Source organism: Pelophylax lessonae (assembly GCF_965119305.1).
Source record: "Pelophylax lessonae genome assembly, chromosome: 6".
NCBI lineage: Eukaryota > Metazoa > Chordata > Amphibia > Anura > Ranidae > Pelophylax > Pelophylax lessonae.
This window is the reverse complement of record NC_138773.1, coordinates 249,338,795-249,353,479: the sequence shown is the minus strand read 5'-3', so window position 1 is coordinate 249,353,479 and position 14,685 is coordinate 249,338,795. Positions and strand designations below refer to the sequence as shown.

General features: G+C 43.3%; 1 protein-coding gene across 1 annotated transcript in view; it reads right to left on the bottom strand.

The window, feature by feature from the left end:
* LOC309558730 (dynein axonemal heavy chain 11-like) overlaps positions 1-14,685 on the bottom strand; it is a gene marked incomplete at both ends in the record, with an annotated part of 1,130,439 nt that overhangs the window by 441,650 nt on the left and 674,104 nt on the right. The window contains one exon of the mRNA XM_082261779.1: positions 9,322-9,464. Coding sequence (XP_082117905.1) covers positions 9,322-9,464 — 143 coding nt within the window. The remainder of the gene's footprint in view (positions 1-9,321; positions 9,465-14,685) is intronic.

Here is a 14,685-nt window from a genome sequence, read left to right as displayed (position 1 = left end):
TCTGGTGTAGCTGTAACAACTATTTAAACATTTCTTGGTAGATAGGCCTCAAGCCTTCTCAGTATCAGTTGCTCTGCTCCTTCGTGGAACTATAATTTCCAGTGAGGCCTGTATATGAGTCTAACTGCATGTGAGATTTAACAAACTGTGGGTCGTGACCCGCTCACCCACTGGATAGAGGCTCTGTGTGGTGACTTTTGTCCGGTGACTGAAACTTGCTTCTCCATCAGCTGGACCAATCGCTCCGTTCAGCCCCGCTGGGTGGATCCCATTCTCCGATGCTCGGATGAGTGTCTCTGGGTCTCTGCAATCTGGCCACCATCTCCCCACAGGTCCTCTCAGGCAGGCCACACGATTCCAAGAGACCTAAAATGGCTGCTCCGGCCCCTTTTATCCCCTACCCAGCATGCCCTGCACAAGAAGGTGTTCATGAGTAGGTCACAAAACCAACAATCACTTCCTGTCTCTTTCAGAAAAAAAAAAACATAGCTGCATTACCAGTATTTGGTCACTAGGTGACTCCAACTACTCAAACATAGCAATGTCCATGGACGTTTCATTAAAGTATACAGAAACACATCAATATAGGAGGATATCAGCGCTACATAATGCCCACCCAAAATTTAAAATTAAATGTGGATTTTTTATGAATCCTCCTAAAGATTCATATCAATACATCATGGACGATGCACAAGTATTTCCATGTATTCAGAAGATCCAAGTCCTCAAAATCAAAGATATATCACCAGTGTACAAACAACAATGCCAGTTTAACAAGTCACACTACAGGAGAAGTGGCCAACTTTTCAAACAGAAAGAGGCACAATTACAATTAAAAATGCCTCCAGAGGCGTATCTGGAACCTTCAGGGCCCAGGTACAGGAAACCATTAAAGCCCCATTAAAAGCATTATTTTGATAAATTTTTTACATCAGTGGCAGTGGTGGAATAGGAATGACAGTGGTGTTGGTGGGATAGGGATGATATCAGTGGCAGTGGTGGGATAGGGATGACATCAGTGGCAGAGGTGGGATATGGATTACATCAGTGGCAGTGGTGAAATAGGGAATACAGTGGTGGTGGGATAGGGATGACATCAGTGGCGGTGGGATAGGGATGACATCAGTGGTGGTGATGGGGATGCCATCAGTGGTGGTGGTGGGATAGAGATGACATCATTGGTGGTGGGATAGGGATGACATCGGTGGTGGGATAGGGATGACATCAGTGGTGGTGGTGGAATAGGGATGAGAGTGGTGGTGGTGGGATAGGGATGACATCAGTGGCAGTGGGGGGATAAGGATGACATCAGTGGCAGTGGTGGAATAGGGATGACAGTGGTGGTTGCAGGATAGGGATGACATCAGTGGCAGTGGTGGGATAGGGTGACATCAGTGGCAGTGGTGGAGTAGGGATGACATCAGTGGTGGTGGGATAAGGATGACAATAGTGGCGGTGGTAGGATAGGGATGACATCAGTGGCGGTGGTGGTATAGGGATGACATCAGTGGCAGTGGTGGAATAGGGATGACAGTGTTGGTGATGGGATAGGAATACCATCAGTGGCAGTGCTGGTATAGGGTGACATCAGTGGCGGTGGTGGAATAGGGATGACATCAGTGGTGGTGGGATAGGGATGACATCAGTGGAGGTGGTGGGATAGGGATGACATAATTGGCGGTGGTGGTATTGAAATGAGATTAGTGGCAGTAGTGGGGGGGGGATAGGGATGAGATCAGTGGCAGTGTTGGTGGGGGGGGGGGGATAGGGATGAGATCAGTGGTGGTGGTGGGGGGATAGGGATAAGACCAGTGGCAGTAGTGGTGGGAGGATAGGGATGAGACCAGTGGTGGTGGTGGGGTGGATAGAGATGAGACCAGTGGTGATGGTGGGGGGTATAGGGATGAGACCAGTGGTGGTGGAGGTGAACAGAGATGAGACCAGTGGCAGTGGTGGTGGTGTGGGGGAATATGGATGCGATCAGTCCCCATTTTTATTTATTGATTGCCTTTATATTTGATAGTCATTTCTTTTGCATGTGTGCGCTATTCTCTGTAAATATGGTGGATGCGATCAGTGGTGGGGGGGATAGAGATGAGACCAGTGGCAGTGGTGGGGGGTATAGGGATGAGACCAGTGGTGGTGAAGGGAAATAGAGATGATACCAGCGGCAGTGGGGGTGGTGGGGGGTATAGGGATGAGACCAGTGGTGGTGGTGGGGGGGACAGAGATGAGACCAGTGGCAGTGGGGGGGGATAGGGATGATATCAGTAGTGGGGGGGATATCGATGAGATCAGTGGCAGTGGTGGTGGGGGGAAGGGATGAGACTAGTGGTGGTGGTGGGGATAGAGATGAGACCATTGGCAGTGTTGGTGGGGGGGGGGGGATAGTGATGAGATGTGTAGTGGTCCCTCCTAATTTTTGTTTATTAAAAGTCTTGCAATCAATAAGCATAAAATCAATATACATAAATAAACACATACATATTTACATGTAAAGGGAAAAAAAGATTCTGCTCTCAAACAAAGAATGGCTTTACAACAAAAGCTACCCTCCCCTCACCCAATCACCACTGATCTCATCCCTATCAGTAACAGATGGTGGTGGGGAGGATGGGATCAGTGGCACTGGTAATTACTTGCTCGTTTGCTTACTCTGTTAGTTGATTCCTTCCTTCACGTGCTCCAGGGATGCCTCTGCTAACATGGGGTCTTCTCAAAGAGCAGAAAGCCCCCCCCCTTGCACTCTATTGGCTGTCAGCTGGTCAGTTGACTTTCTCCTTTACGTTTCCGCCTCCTGACATGGCTTCTCTCTCCAAAGCTTTAGGCGGAGAGGAGAAGATAGATGGGGCGGTCCACAGTGACAGTGCACAGCTGGAGCCTCCCCCCAGCCACAGTGAGTGTACTTCCATCTCTTGCCAGCTCTAAGTAGAATAGGCAGCAAGCAGGCAGAGAGCGGACGGGCAGCCGCCCCCCCCTCCCCCATCCCACAGTGGCAAACCAGACGGGCCCCCTCACAGTGAGCAGAACTCCAGGACCCAGTGTGACTGCTGCGACCATGGTAGCTCCACCACTGCCTCCAAAGAGAAGATCAATAGACTTTGGATGTAAATGCCATTGAAAGCGATCTCAGATCACAGCACTGGAGATGAGTTCTGAAGGAGATTGAGTTAAATTGACTCTCTTAAAAATGAGACTGAACTACTAAAGTTTCATATTCGTAAACAATAAAACCATCTTTTGATCAAATTGTTAAGGTCCCACAGAAAACTGTCTGTTCCATTCAAACAGAAAATACGGGAAGGGGGGTCAACATATCTATGTTATCTGCTAGGACTTCACCTTACTGGGAACAAACCTTGAATTTAAGCACTGTAGAAACAGCGGATGAAATACCAGATCTAATGTGTGATTCAGATTTCCATGTTTTGAGTAGTTTTTTTTTTCAACAGATCAAAGTGTGAATGTCAATGACACTATACCATGTATAACTTTTGTCTTTAAGTTATATTTACCAGGTTCAGTGAGCTCATGAAAAAGTATTTACATATAAAGCAGGTGTATTTATATAGGTGTAGATATACATAAATACACACACCTAAGAAAGGTAATGTATATTAGGCCAGGTATGCAAACATGGTAATTATTACTACAGGCTTTTATCTTCCCCAAAGGATCAGAAGACTGGCATACATATTTAAAGATATGGGGTATTGCTTAGGACAGAAGCTTACTCTTGCTTTATTGTTTTTTTGTTTGTTTTTTTGGGCTTCATTTTTTTTTTTGTGTTCTTTGTTGTTTTTTTCCTCCCATTTGCAGAAACATTTAGTAGTATCCATTTGGAATTACATAAGCTTTCTCTATCCAGAATGTATGGGATTCAATCTCAATTAATGTGTGTGTCTGTGTGATGTAATAGATGTGTATGAACTGTCTATATGTAAACAAATGGGGTTTTTTTCAGGGGTGTGAACACATCATTGTTGGATGGCCATCAATAAGAAATGTGATCACATTAACGCGCATGCTTTTATTTAGTTTCCATTTGTAATGAGCTCAGTACTGGTACCAAAACGTTTCTCAATTTTCAATAACCTGTGCACAGATATGGGATCTCAATCACCATAACTCACAGAAACTGTAGGAATTAGGGCATTTTTTCAGCCGGAACCTGCTGGCACGTCGTCCTGCCACCTTTGGCAGCCCTCTTATATCCAACCTGTGTCATGTAACACACACTAGCGTTGGGCACCCAGAGAAGAGAACTGTGAAAGAAGGGGGGGGATTGTGAAGAGAGAACTGTGAAAGTGTGTGGGGGGATTTGAGCACGGAGCAGAACTGGGGGGGAGGGGGCTTTGTAGAGAGGAGTTAGAGAAAAAAGGGGAGGGGAACCCAAAATATGAGACCACTGTGTCCTGTATGGACGGGACACAGAGCCGTCAGGAGACCAGTTGGGTGTCCAATTGGTCTCAAAATGGGAGTAGGGAGCCACTTCATAAATTGCACTACCTCCCGAGTTCTGTACATAATAAAATGTCCCTGTAACAAAATGTATGTAGGGAAGACTAAAAGACAACTACGTATTAGAATCGGGGAGCACCTTAAAAGCGTACGTCTCAAGGAAGAGACTCCCATCGGTTTACATTTTAAAGAAAAACACAACAGTGATCCGATGGGCCTTAAGGTGATGGGTTTCTGGGCCTTAAAAATATCACCCAGAAGAGGTGACTTTGATAAAGTCCTCTTAAAGGAAGAGAAAGCCTGGATTTTCCGCCTGAATACTTTGACCCCCCAGGGACTGAATACAGACATGAGCCTCAGTATATTCCTTGAGCCTTAGGCATATGTAGTCAATCCCACCCCTAGGACAATGGGTGGACTCTAAGGTACTGACTAGGGTAGACTTTGCTAGCTATATTGGGCTATTTGACAATATAATAGACAGAGATCAAACAAATTTTGCCCTCAATGTGATTAATCTATATTAATCTACTGTACCGATATCCCTGGACCAATCCAGGGACAATCCCCTTATATGAGCAACTGTCAGACCCAGGCTGTCTTCACCCCCCTTTGCACCAGGATGATCCTGCTGAGTATCTGTATTTGTGACTGTTAAATTATGGGCAGTTTTGAACGCCTAAACATGTGTTTCTGTATGATCTAAGTTATTGTACAGAAACATGGCCCAAGATTCCTTATTATTATAAAAAATTCTTCAAATTATGTATGTCAAGGGATGCACAGCGGACTCCTGGTGGATAGTGGGGACTAGTCTGAGTCTAAATATGCTCCACTATTGCCTTCTCTATATGTCTCACTCCGTGACAATTTGATGGTATATCTATATGCTCCATTATTGCCCTATCTATTTGTCTTACTCCGTCACAATTTGATGGTATATCTATATATATACTCCTTGCCCACTGCCACTGTCATAATGCGCTAATGGCAGCGTCCAGGGTGTAGGGAGCCTTTGTAATATGAAGGCGATGATTTCCAATGATTAATCTAGTGACTAGGAGCTCTATGTTGATTGACCAGCAACTGGCTCTATATACTTAATAGGGATATTGAAGTCCCGGTGAATGCCGGTAGTAGTCCTGGAGCCACGCCGTAATCGCCTATAGATGAAAACTGTAGAGCACTACCCATTTTTTACCACAAGATGGAGACATTCCATCCGGTTTTTAACTGGGGTAAGAGGTGATGATGGAGGAGTGTCTGCAATGCGATCACCTGTTGGTACTAACCAATCACGCGATCTTCCTATTTATTCACCTCCTTAACCCACCAATGACGTCCTGACGAAGCGTGCGTCACGCACGCGAAACGCGTTGACGTCACACGCCGGCCCCGCACAACCCGGAAGAGCCACACATAAGCTTCGGCTCCCATCTATGGCGCGGAAATCCAGGTTCAAACTGGAACACGCTGTTTCCTCGTGGTCTGCCGAAGCTGAACCTCCTTGCCGGGCCTCCATCTTAAACGTTCTCTGAAGAATTTGAGCAGAAGTCAACGGATTAAAGATCCCAAGTATGTGGTGAGCATCATATAATGTTACATTAGGGGATAGAGAAAAGGCTGTGACCACCAGGCTGCCTGTGGACATACAGCATATTATTGCTTACCAGCGGAAGGGAAAAATTTGGCCCATGGTACAGTTCACCCCAATGAGACCCAGCCTTATCATGGTGTGAGCCTGCGCAGTACACACATTGCACTGCGTCTCTCCCCTGCTCCCGCACCGTCAATTTCCATTTACTGCCAATGACTTTCTGCCCCAGAGGAACGTCTGTCGGCCTGACACTGCTGCTCCATATATAAGAGGAACTGCATCACATCTCTGGATAGCACATTTGCCCTTGATTATTCCGGGACTGATCCTTCATAATTTTCATTTATCTATTCGGCATGCAGACACCCCTTCAGACACCCTCATCCCAATGGTGAAATTTATCTGGAATTCTGAGTTGATTGAAATTCATGAATATTGTGTCATGGTTTAGCCTGCTACTGAATATACACAACATTGGTATCCTATAATTAATTGTCTTGTCCATGTTAGAACTCTTTGACATCAATGCTTCAGCTGTGTAGAATCAAGTTGCTACTATGATAACAATATGATGGTTATGATACCTCGATATTTGGTGCAACTATTCTGGTACATCACAATAATTGTATTACTTTATATTGTGGCATGCCAGACAGTAGATCTTTGAGCTTACTGCGTTTACAAATTCCGTATCGGAATATACGCGGACTGCACAGATCTCTGCTGTCTTGATCTTCCGGAGTGTGTGTGTGGTTGGCCATGTGAATGTGTGTCGTTGGTTTTTATGTCTTGTATGTGTTCTGTTTGCTTCATACTTCATGATATTTGCAATGTCTCTCCCCTCCATGGGGTATTTTTTTAGACCATGTGTCATTTTTGATCCTCAATAAAGGTATTTTCTAATTTCACGAAGTTGGTCTGAGCATCCCTTTTTGCAGCTGTTCCAAGGGGTCCCCTATGGCCCCTTTCTTTTGTTTTTTGTAGAGAGGAGTACTGGGAAAGTGTATGTGTGTGCGGGGGGGGGGGGGGGGAGTTATGCATAGAGGCGAGCGGGGAAGGTGGAGGGATTTGTGCAGAGGAGGACTGGGAAAGTGGGTGGGATTTGCGCAGTGCAGAGAGCTAGGAAATTGGGGGGATCTGAACAGGAGAGCTGGGAAAGGGGGAGATTTGTGCATAGAGGAGAGCTGGGAACAAAGGGGGATTTGTGCAGGGAGGAGGGCTGGGAAAGTGGGGGAGATTTGTACAGAGAGGAGAGCTGGGAACATGGGGGGGTTTATGCAAAGAGGAGGGCTGGGAAAGTGGGGGAATTTGAGCAGGGAGGAGGGCTGGGAAAGTGGGGGAGATTTGTGCAGAGAGGAGAGCTGGGAACGTGGGGGGATTTGTGCCGAGAGGAGGGCTGGAAAAGTGAGGAGGTTTGTGCAGAGCGAAGAGCTGGATATGTGGGGGGTTGTGCAGAGAGGAGAGCTGGGAATGTGGGGGATTTGGGTGGAGAGGAGGGCTAGGAAAGTGAGAGGATTTGTGGAGGGAGGAGAGCTGGGAAAGTGGGGGGATTTACGCAGAGAGGAGGGCTGGGAAAGGGGGAGGGGGGATTGGTGCAGAGAGGAGAGCTGGGGAAGTGGGGGGGAGGGATTTGTGCAGAGAGGAGTGCTGGTAATGTGGGGAGATTTGTGCAGAGAAGAGGGCTGGGAAAGTGGGAGGAGTGGAGGAGAGCTGGAAAATTGTTGGGGGAGATTTGTGCAGAGAGGAGAGCTGTGAACATGGGGGGATTTGTGCAGAGAGGAGAGCTGGGAAAGTGGGAGGATTTTTGTGTGGAGAGGAGGGCTGGGAAAATGGGGGGGATTTTTGTGGAGAGGAGAGCTGGGAAAGTGTGGGGGGGGGATTTGTGTGGAGAGGAGGGCAGGAAAGTGGAGGGGATTTGTGTGGAGAGGAGGGCTGGGAAAATGGGGGGGGGGGGGATTTGTGCGAAGAGGAGAGCTGAGAAAGTGGGCTGGATTTATGCAGAGAAGAGAGCTGGGAAAGTAGGGGGGATTTGTGGGGAGAAGAGAACTAGGAAGGAGGGGAGCTTTGTGCAGAGGTAAGAGCTGCAAAGGGCAGAAGGCAGGTTGTGCAAAGTGAGAGATGTGGAGGGGGCAGGGGAGGGGAGTGCAGGTATACAAAATGAGAGCTGTGGAGGGTGGGGAAACTGGGGGTGTAGAGGTGAAAGCAAAAAAAAGGCAATTTAAAAAAATAAAAAACAATGTGTTTTACTTTCTGCTATAAAACATATCTGATAATTAAAAAAAAAAAAAATCGAATTTCTTCCTAAATTTAGGCCAATATGTATTCTGCTACATATTTTTGGTAAAAAAAATTCCAATAAGCATATATTGATTGGTTTGTGCAAGTTATAGCATCTACAAACTATGGTATATTTATATATGCTGGAATTTTAATTTACATAACTTAATTTACACTAGTAATGGCAGCAATCCGCGACTTATAGTGGGACTGCAAGCGTCTGTGGTCAGTATGCAATAGGGCAGCCGCTTGACACAGGGCCTAGAAGATAGGGGCAAACACTGTAGCAGCGCTGACTACTGCAGTGACTGTTACCTTTCACAGCAGTCCATCAACTATGAAATATGAAACATAAAGGTCTGACATATTTGGTATCCATTTACCGGACACAACATTTTATTTTTTTTTTTTTTTTTACAATAAAATCAGAGATTATGTCCTTTTTGTGTGCACTAAAATTAATTTTTGTTTATTTTTTGCTGAAAATATAGATTTTATAAACAGATGCGCAAATATCACAAGTAACTACCATCTTTTTATAATACAGGGCCTTGTCAGTCATAAAACATATAATAATCTAGGGCAGTTCAAGCTTGGTTTTCTGGCTTATAACAAAGCTACACACACATTTTTAAGTACTTATTTCTATGGGGATAGGAGGGAGGCTGGATATATTCATAGGAAACATTGTAACTTTACAAAGAACAATATGCATCTTCTTATCATTCAACAGCAGAAGCCAAACTGAAACAACACTCATAAATTCAGAATTGTGGTTTGTCTTTTTTTAAGACAACAAAAATAGCATACACATAACAGAAATCTTTTATTTCCTCCTAACCTGAGTGATAATGTTTAAAGGACGATGAAAATGGGACAATATATCACCTAGATACGTTGTAGATCGAGGCAAGGGCATTTATCATTGTTTCCCTTTTCTCTGAAAGGCTGGACTCTCAATCCCATTGTCATTATTTTATACCCACCTTCAGCTGCCGACGGATCCTGTCAATAAAGAACTGCCAACAATTATCTCGTGAGTCGGGGAGGCCGAGAGCGCGCAGCTCCATTCTGACTGAAGACACAATGCTGTCCATCTCCTCTTCACTAAAAAGATCCGGAATTTCTCCTACACAGAATAAATATACACAAGGTGGGCACACAAACACCAGGCAGGGATTGTAGGTACACATTGCTGAACAGGACTACAGAACAGTCCCACTAAGGTATAATTAACAAATGGATTTACAAACTACTAAATTCTATGCTTTTTAACGTAAACCATTCATAGTGGAAGTATGGAAGATGCCATTGCTGACTTTCTGAAAGTCTTAGCTGATTGGCTGTTTTGTGGAGTGGACCTTCCAGCATTAATATATTCTAAACCACTGACCAAAATCAAACATGGAGGTCAGGATTGTTAGAGGAAAGTCAGAGGTCCTTATCTGCATAGTCTGCCTAGGCGCTTGTTGCAAGCCTGCTAGCAAGCTGCTTAAAGCGGCAATCAACACTTTCAATAAATTCTCTGTTCAAAATTTACAAACTGGAGGTGAATGGTACTCTAAAAGCTTCAACAAAGCCTGCTTAAAGCTCTGCAAATGCTTTGTCAAAGCTTCCTGTCAGCACTACTTACAGTATATACAAGCTGAAGCCTGTGTGAAATAGGCCTTACTGTATGCCTTGCAGCACTTGGGTCCTGGTTTGAATCTTGGCAAGGACACTATCTGCATGGAGTTTGTGTGTTTGCACAGATTCCCATTGGATACCCCTGTTTCATCCCACAATCCAAAAACATGCTGGTAGGTTTATTGCCTCCTGACTAAACTGGACTTAGTAAGTGTCCACAAATTGCTATGCATGTGTTATAACATTGTGCATGCCATTCCCAAGCCTGAGCAATTGGGGAGGGTTAGGGAAAGAATTGGAAACCTATCTCATAAAAAAAAATTTCCAGAAAGTTCTATGAAAAAAAAGGTCAAAGGTATCAGACATGGTGTCCAGAGAGTTGACCTATGGCATCGCAGCATAAGATATGACTTAACATATATGTACATACATATACTATACTATGTGTGGTGAATATGCCAAATTTAAACATCGCAGTCTAAGGCTTTGAGCGTTACATCTTATTTAAATAGTTTAGCAGAATTATTTTATGTGATGAATTTTGTGTTGCTGTGCCTTTAATTGTATATTTAAAGAAAAACATAATAGGAAAGTGATCGCAGACTCCTCCTGGAACAAGTAGAGATAAGAACCTATTAAAAAAAATAAATTCATAATAAACTGAATTATTGCTGATTGCAACTCATTATATTAAGCAGCTTGTTTGTCTTGTGTCATCGGGGTGACTTGACAGCGCCTATTACAAATCTGCACAAGTGACCTTTCACATTTGCTGATGAAGCCTATTCAAGCCCCAATGCCCTGGGCTCATTTAAAATGTGTTATTTCTCAACTGTTTTGATCATGATCATATTTATCAGGGTTTTTTTTTTCTCCTTTTTTTCCCTCATCTGCTGTCTCTATTATCTAGGAGCATGACTTTAATCTTATACATAATTATTAATATCTAATATGGCTTGCAATAAATTCAGTTTTAAAGAAAAATAGTTAAGGTAGACTTAAATGTACCTTAATAAAATAGGCTCTATTATATTTCAGTTCAGTTCTCCATATCTAAGCAAATATAGATATTTACTAGTACTATTAAAGCATATGTTATTTTTTTTTATTTTAAAGGATCAGTTCACCCAAAAATCATATTTCAGTTATTGGTCAAGTCTGGGTGAGTCATCTGCCAGCTTCCCATATTTCTAAAGGGCACTATAATGTATGTCAATGTCAGAAAAACAGCCAATAAAAACAGCAGAACTCCAACCAAAAATGCAAAAATGTAAAATTGATAGCCCATTGAAAGATTTTAAAAAGTGCAAAATTTGGTGCAGCTCTGCAAAGAAACCGATCAGCTTCCTTTTTTTTGTCAAAGCTTAACTGAACAAGCTAAAGCGGATTGGCTATCAGGTTCAGCTGCACCAGATTATGAACTCTCCAGTTTTAGTAAATCAACCCCAGTATTTATTTTCTGCCACAATATACCATCAGTCTGAAGGCCAATATCCCTCAATCCACTTCCTCTGAGCCTAGGTTGTCATGCATCTACCTCCAGCATGTGATTTGTCAGTGAAAGGGGAGCAACTCAGTGATACGTTCTTCTCTCTGATACTGCTTTCTCTTCTTGTCAACATCCTCTCTGTCAGCACATGAAGTGATTGGCTCTATGTGCTGCTTCTTCCACTTATGCTCCAGCCATGCTTTAAATGGACTGCAAGAGGCCAATACCATGTTATAGTCAGGTATTTATACTCTGCTTGCCTTTAAAAAATACATTCCTAACATTCCTAATTACATCAGCAAAAAACATTTCAGGTCCTGCTATTTTTGCATGCCCTCCTCCTGCTAAATTACCCAAGGAAGCCACCTGCTTACCCCTCAGCCCTGCCCTGGCATCCACAAAAAAAATAAATGTAATGTGAGCACTGTCTGAACACTGTTCAATATTTTATTAGATGACCAAAATTAGGAGAATGTAAAGATTGCTATTCTGTGTGCTTGCTGCACAATTTGACTTCATGCACCAGTTGTTGCATTGCAGTGTGTTGAACCTAGTGCTCTGCAAATACACTTACTGCACCTATCAACCCTCTCTGACCTGATAGGCTTAAGACCTACCATACATATAGCAAAGGTAAAACACATAGAATAAGGAATTAATGTAAGTTCTGTGTTTCAACATTAGTAATTTACTAAACCAAAACGCAGGGATGAAAAATTAACCAGTGTGTGCTTCAAAGGGAAGTTTTAAGCTTTTTTTTAAAGCCAAACTCATTTTTGGACTAAAGTGAGAAATATTTAATATTAACATGCCAGGTCTTAAAATATGTATGTGACCTAATTTGGAATATTTCCCCTCATGTCCTGTTCCTGTGACATCAGGACAGAAAATGAAGGACGCAGTTGTCACGATGAGCCAAAAGGCACCTACAGAAATTAAAACAGAAGGTCAGAAATTGAATACTTCCTCACTTGTTTTCAATTTTGTTTCCATTAGAAAGGGCTCAAATTGCTCTGCAAAAGCAAAACAGACAACAGTAGTAACATAAATGTGTGCTAGCCCATACCTGCTCTATCCACACCAAAGTAGTTTTGGCTGGGATTAGGCTTTAAAACGAACCTCAACCCAAAAAGTGAACATTTGCTATGTTGTGGAAAAATCTGGAAATGTTAATTGTGCCTAAATAGCACACTGAAAAATGTTTCTATTTGTCTTGAATTCCTCCTGAAAAATTACAGTGCACTTGCTGGTATGTTAGTTTGCCTAGGCACTCCTGTTCCCTCGGCCTCACAGTTGTATTACTGCTGTGTGCATCTCCAGCCCCGCTGATAGCTCAGGAGATCTGGAGTAAGATTTGGTTATGCCACTACTGTGCTGCTCACTGTCCTCCTTGCTGGAAGCTCTGACATGATAACAAGCTCTGACAAGAAGTAAGACCCTGTCTCTCTCAAAATGGCCACCTTCACACAGACACTGTGCAGAAAAAGGCATGATAAGTCAGTAATGGGTAAAGGTCATCTGCAGGGAGGCCACAGGGGAAACTGAGGACTAATTCTTTGTCCTCTGTTTGCCATTTTTGTGCACAAATGAATTACATCCCATGTGGCCCACTCAGCAACCATGCAGGAACTGCCCTAAAAAAGAATGCGTTCATACCCTTAATCACTTCCTTTCAGGTTTAAATGGTTCTACCAGGGCAGCCATGACCTCTGTGTCTCTATTTTTAGAGCTGGCGATGCTCTATAAAAGTGCTCTGAACGCTACATAGCCACCAAATCACGACAAACCATAGAGATGAAGGAGGAACTTCTGTTCCCGGTCATCTCTATGGTGTATGAAACTGGAAGCAATGAGGATTTAGTCACTTTGGTTTCGGTATGTTGTTTTCAAGCCGTTACTAGCTTGTAAAACATCTGATTAAACCGATCTCGGTTTGATCAGATGCTTTTAAGGGTCGAGGAGAGATCTGGGGTCTGATAGACCCCAGATCTCTCTGTAAAAAGTACCTGTCCCTGTCCATGCTATCACAAAAGATGTTGTTCATCCCCTTGTGATAGAAATAAAGTTGAATAAAATAATTTAGAGAGACATTGTAAAAAAATATATACATTTTAAATAAATAAATAATTAAAAAAATTTAAAGTGATATAAAATTAAAAGAGACGTCAGTCTATAGTCTACACTTTTTTTTTTTAAACAGTATGTCTACACATTTGCCTAGGTTACTAGCCTCAGTGTGAATGACAACAACAAAAATCTGCTGATTCTTGCAACTGTTTTTGACACTTTTCAGTGGCTGGCTGTGGCTCTCAAGTCCTGCACACTGCAATGATAAATTGACAGCGTCTGCAGCTATATGTGGCTGTTTGCACAGCTAGCGATTACCTACAGCCAGCATAGTGCATCCAACAGTGATCACTGCAGGTAATTGCTGGCTGCACAGATAGCCACAGATAGCTGCAGATTCTGACAAACTGTCTTTGAAGTGTACAGGGCTCAGGGGCCGCAGCTAGCTGCTCACAGGTGGCAAAAACAGCTGCAGAAAATAAACTGATTTCTGCCACTATCATTCACCCTGGGGCTAGTCGCCCATGCTAATGTAGCATAATGCCTGGTACACATTATCAGTTTTTTTTGTTCATTAAACAAAAAAAAACGGAGGAGATTGAGAGAAGCTCGCTGTACTAACTAACTGATGTTAGTACAGTATAGCGATCTTCAAGTTGAGCTATTATGCTCTGATAGGGGGACTGCTCTCTTGCAAGAATATACTGGTCAACGCTTGCAGGCATAGGCTGCCAGCGGTAGGTGGGTGCAGATTAGATGCTGCTTTCCCAGCATACCTGTTCAACAAACAACGGCCGTTCGGCGGGCATATATTGGACAGATTGGTGTACACACGGGCCGAATGTCGGCTGGTCTCTGTTAAACCGGCTGATATTCGGCCCACGTGTACAGGGCTTAAGAAACATATGAAGTGTTGCACACCTGCGAGTGTGCATTGTGCCAGTTGACATTTATATACAAAATGCATATACAGTATCTGTACATATTTTATTATACCTTTTCATGTGACAACACTAAATAAATTACACTTTGCTACAATGTAAAGTAGTGAGTGTACAGCTTGTATAACAGTGTACATTTTCTGTCCCCTCAAAATAACTCAGCGCACAGCCATTAATGTCTAAACCGCTGGCAACAAAAGTGAGTACACCCCTAAGTGAAAATGTCC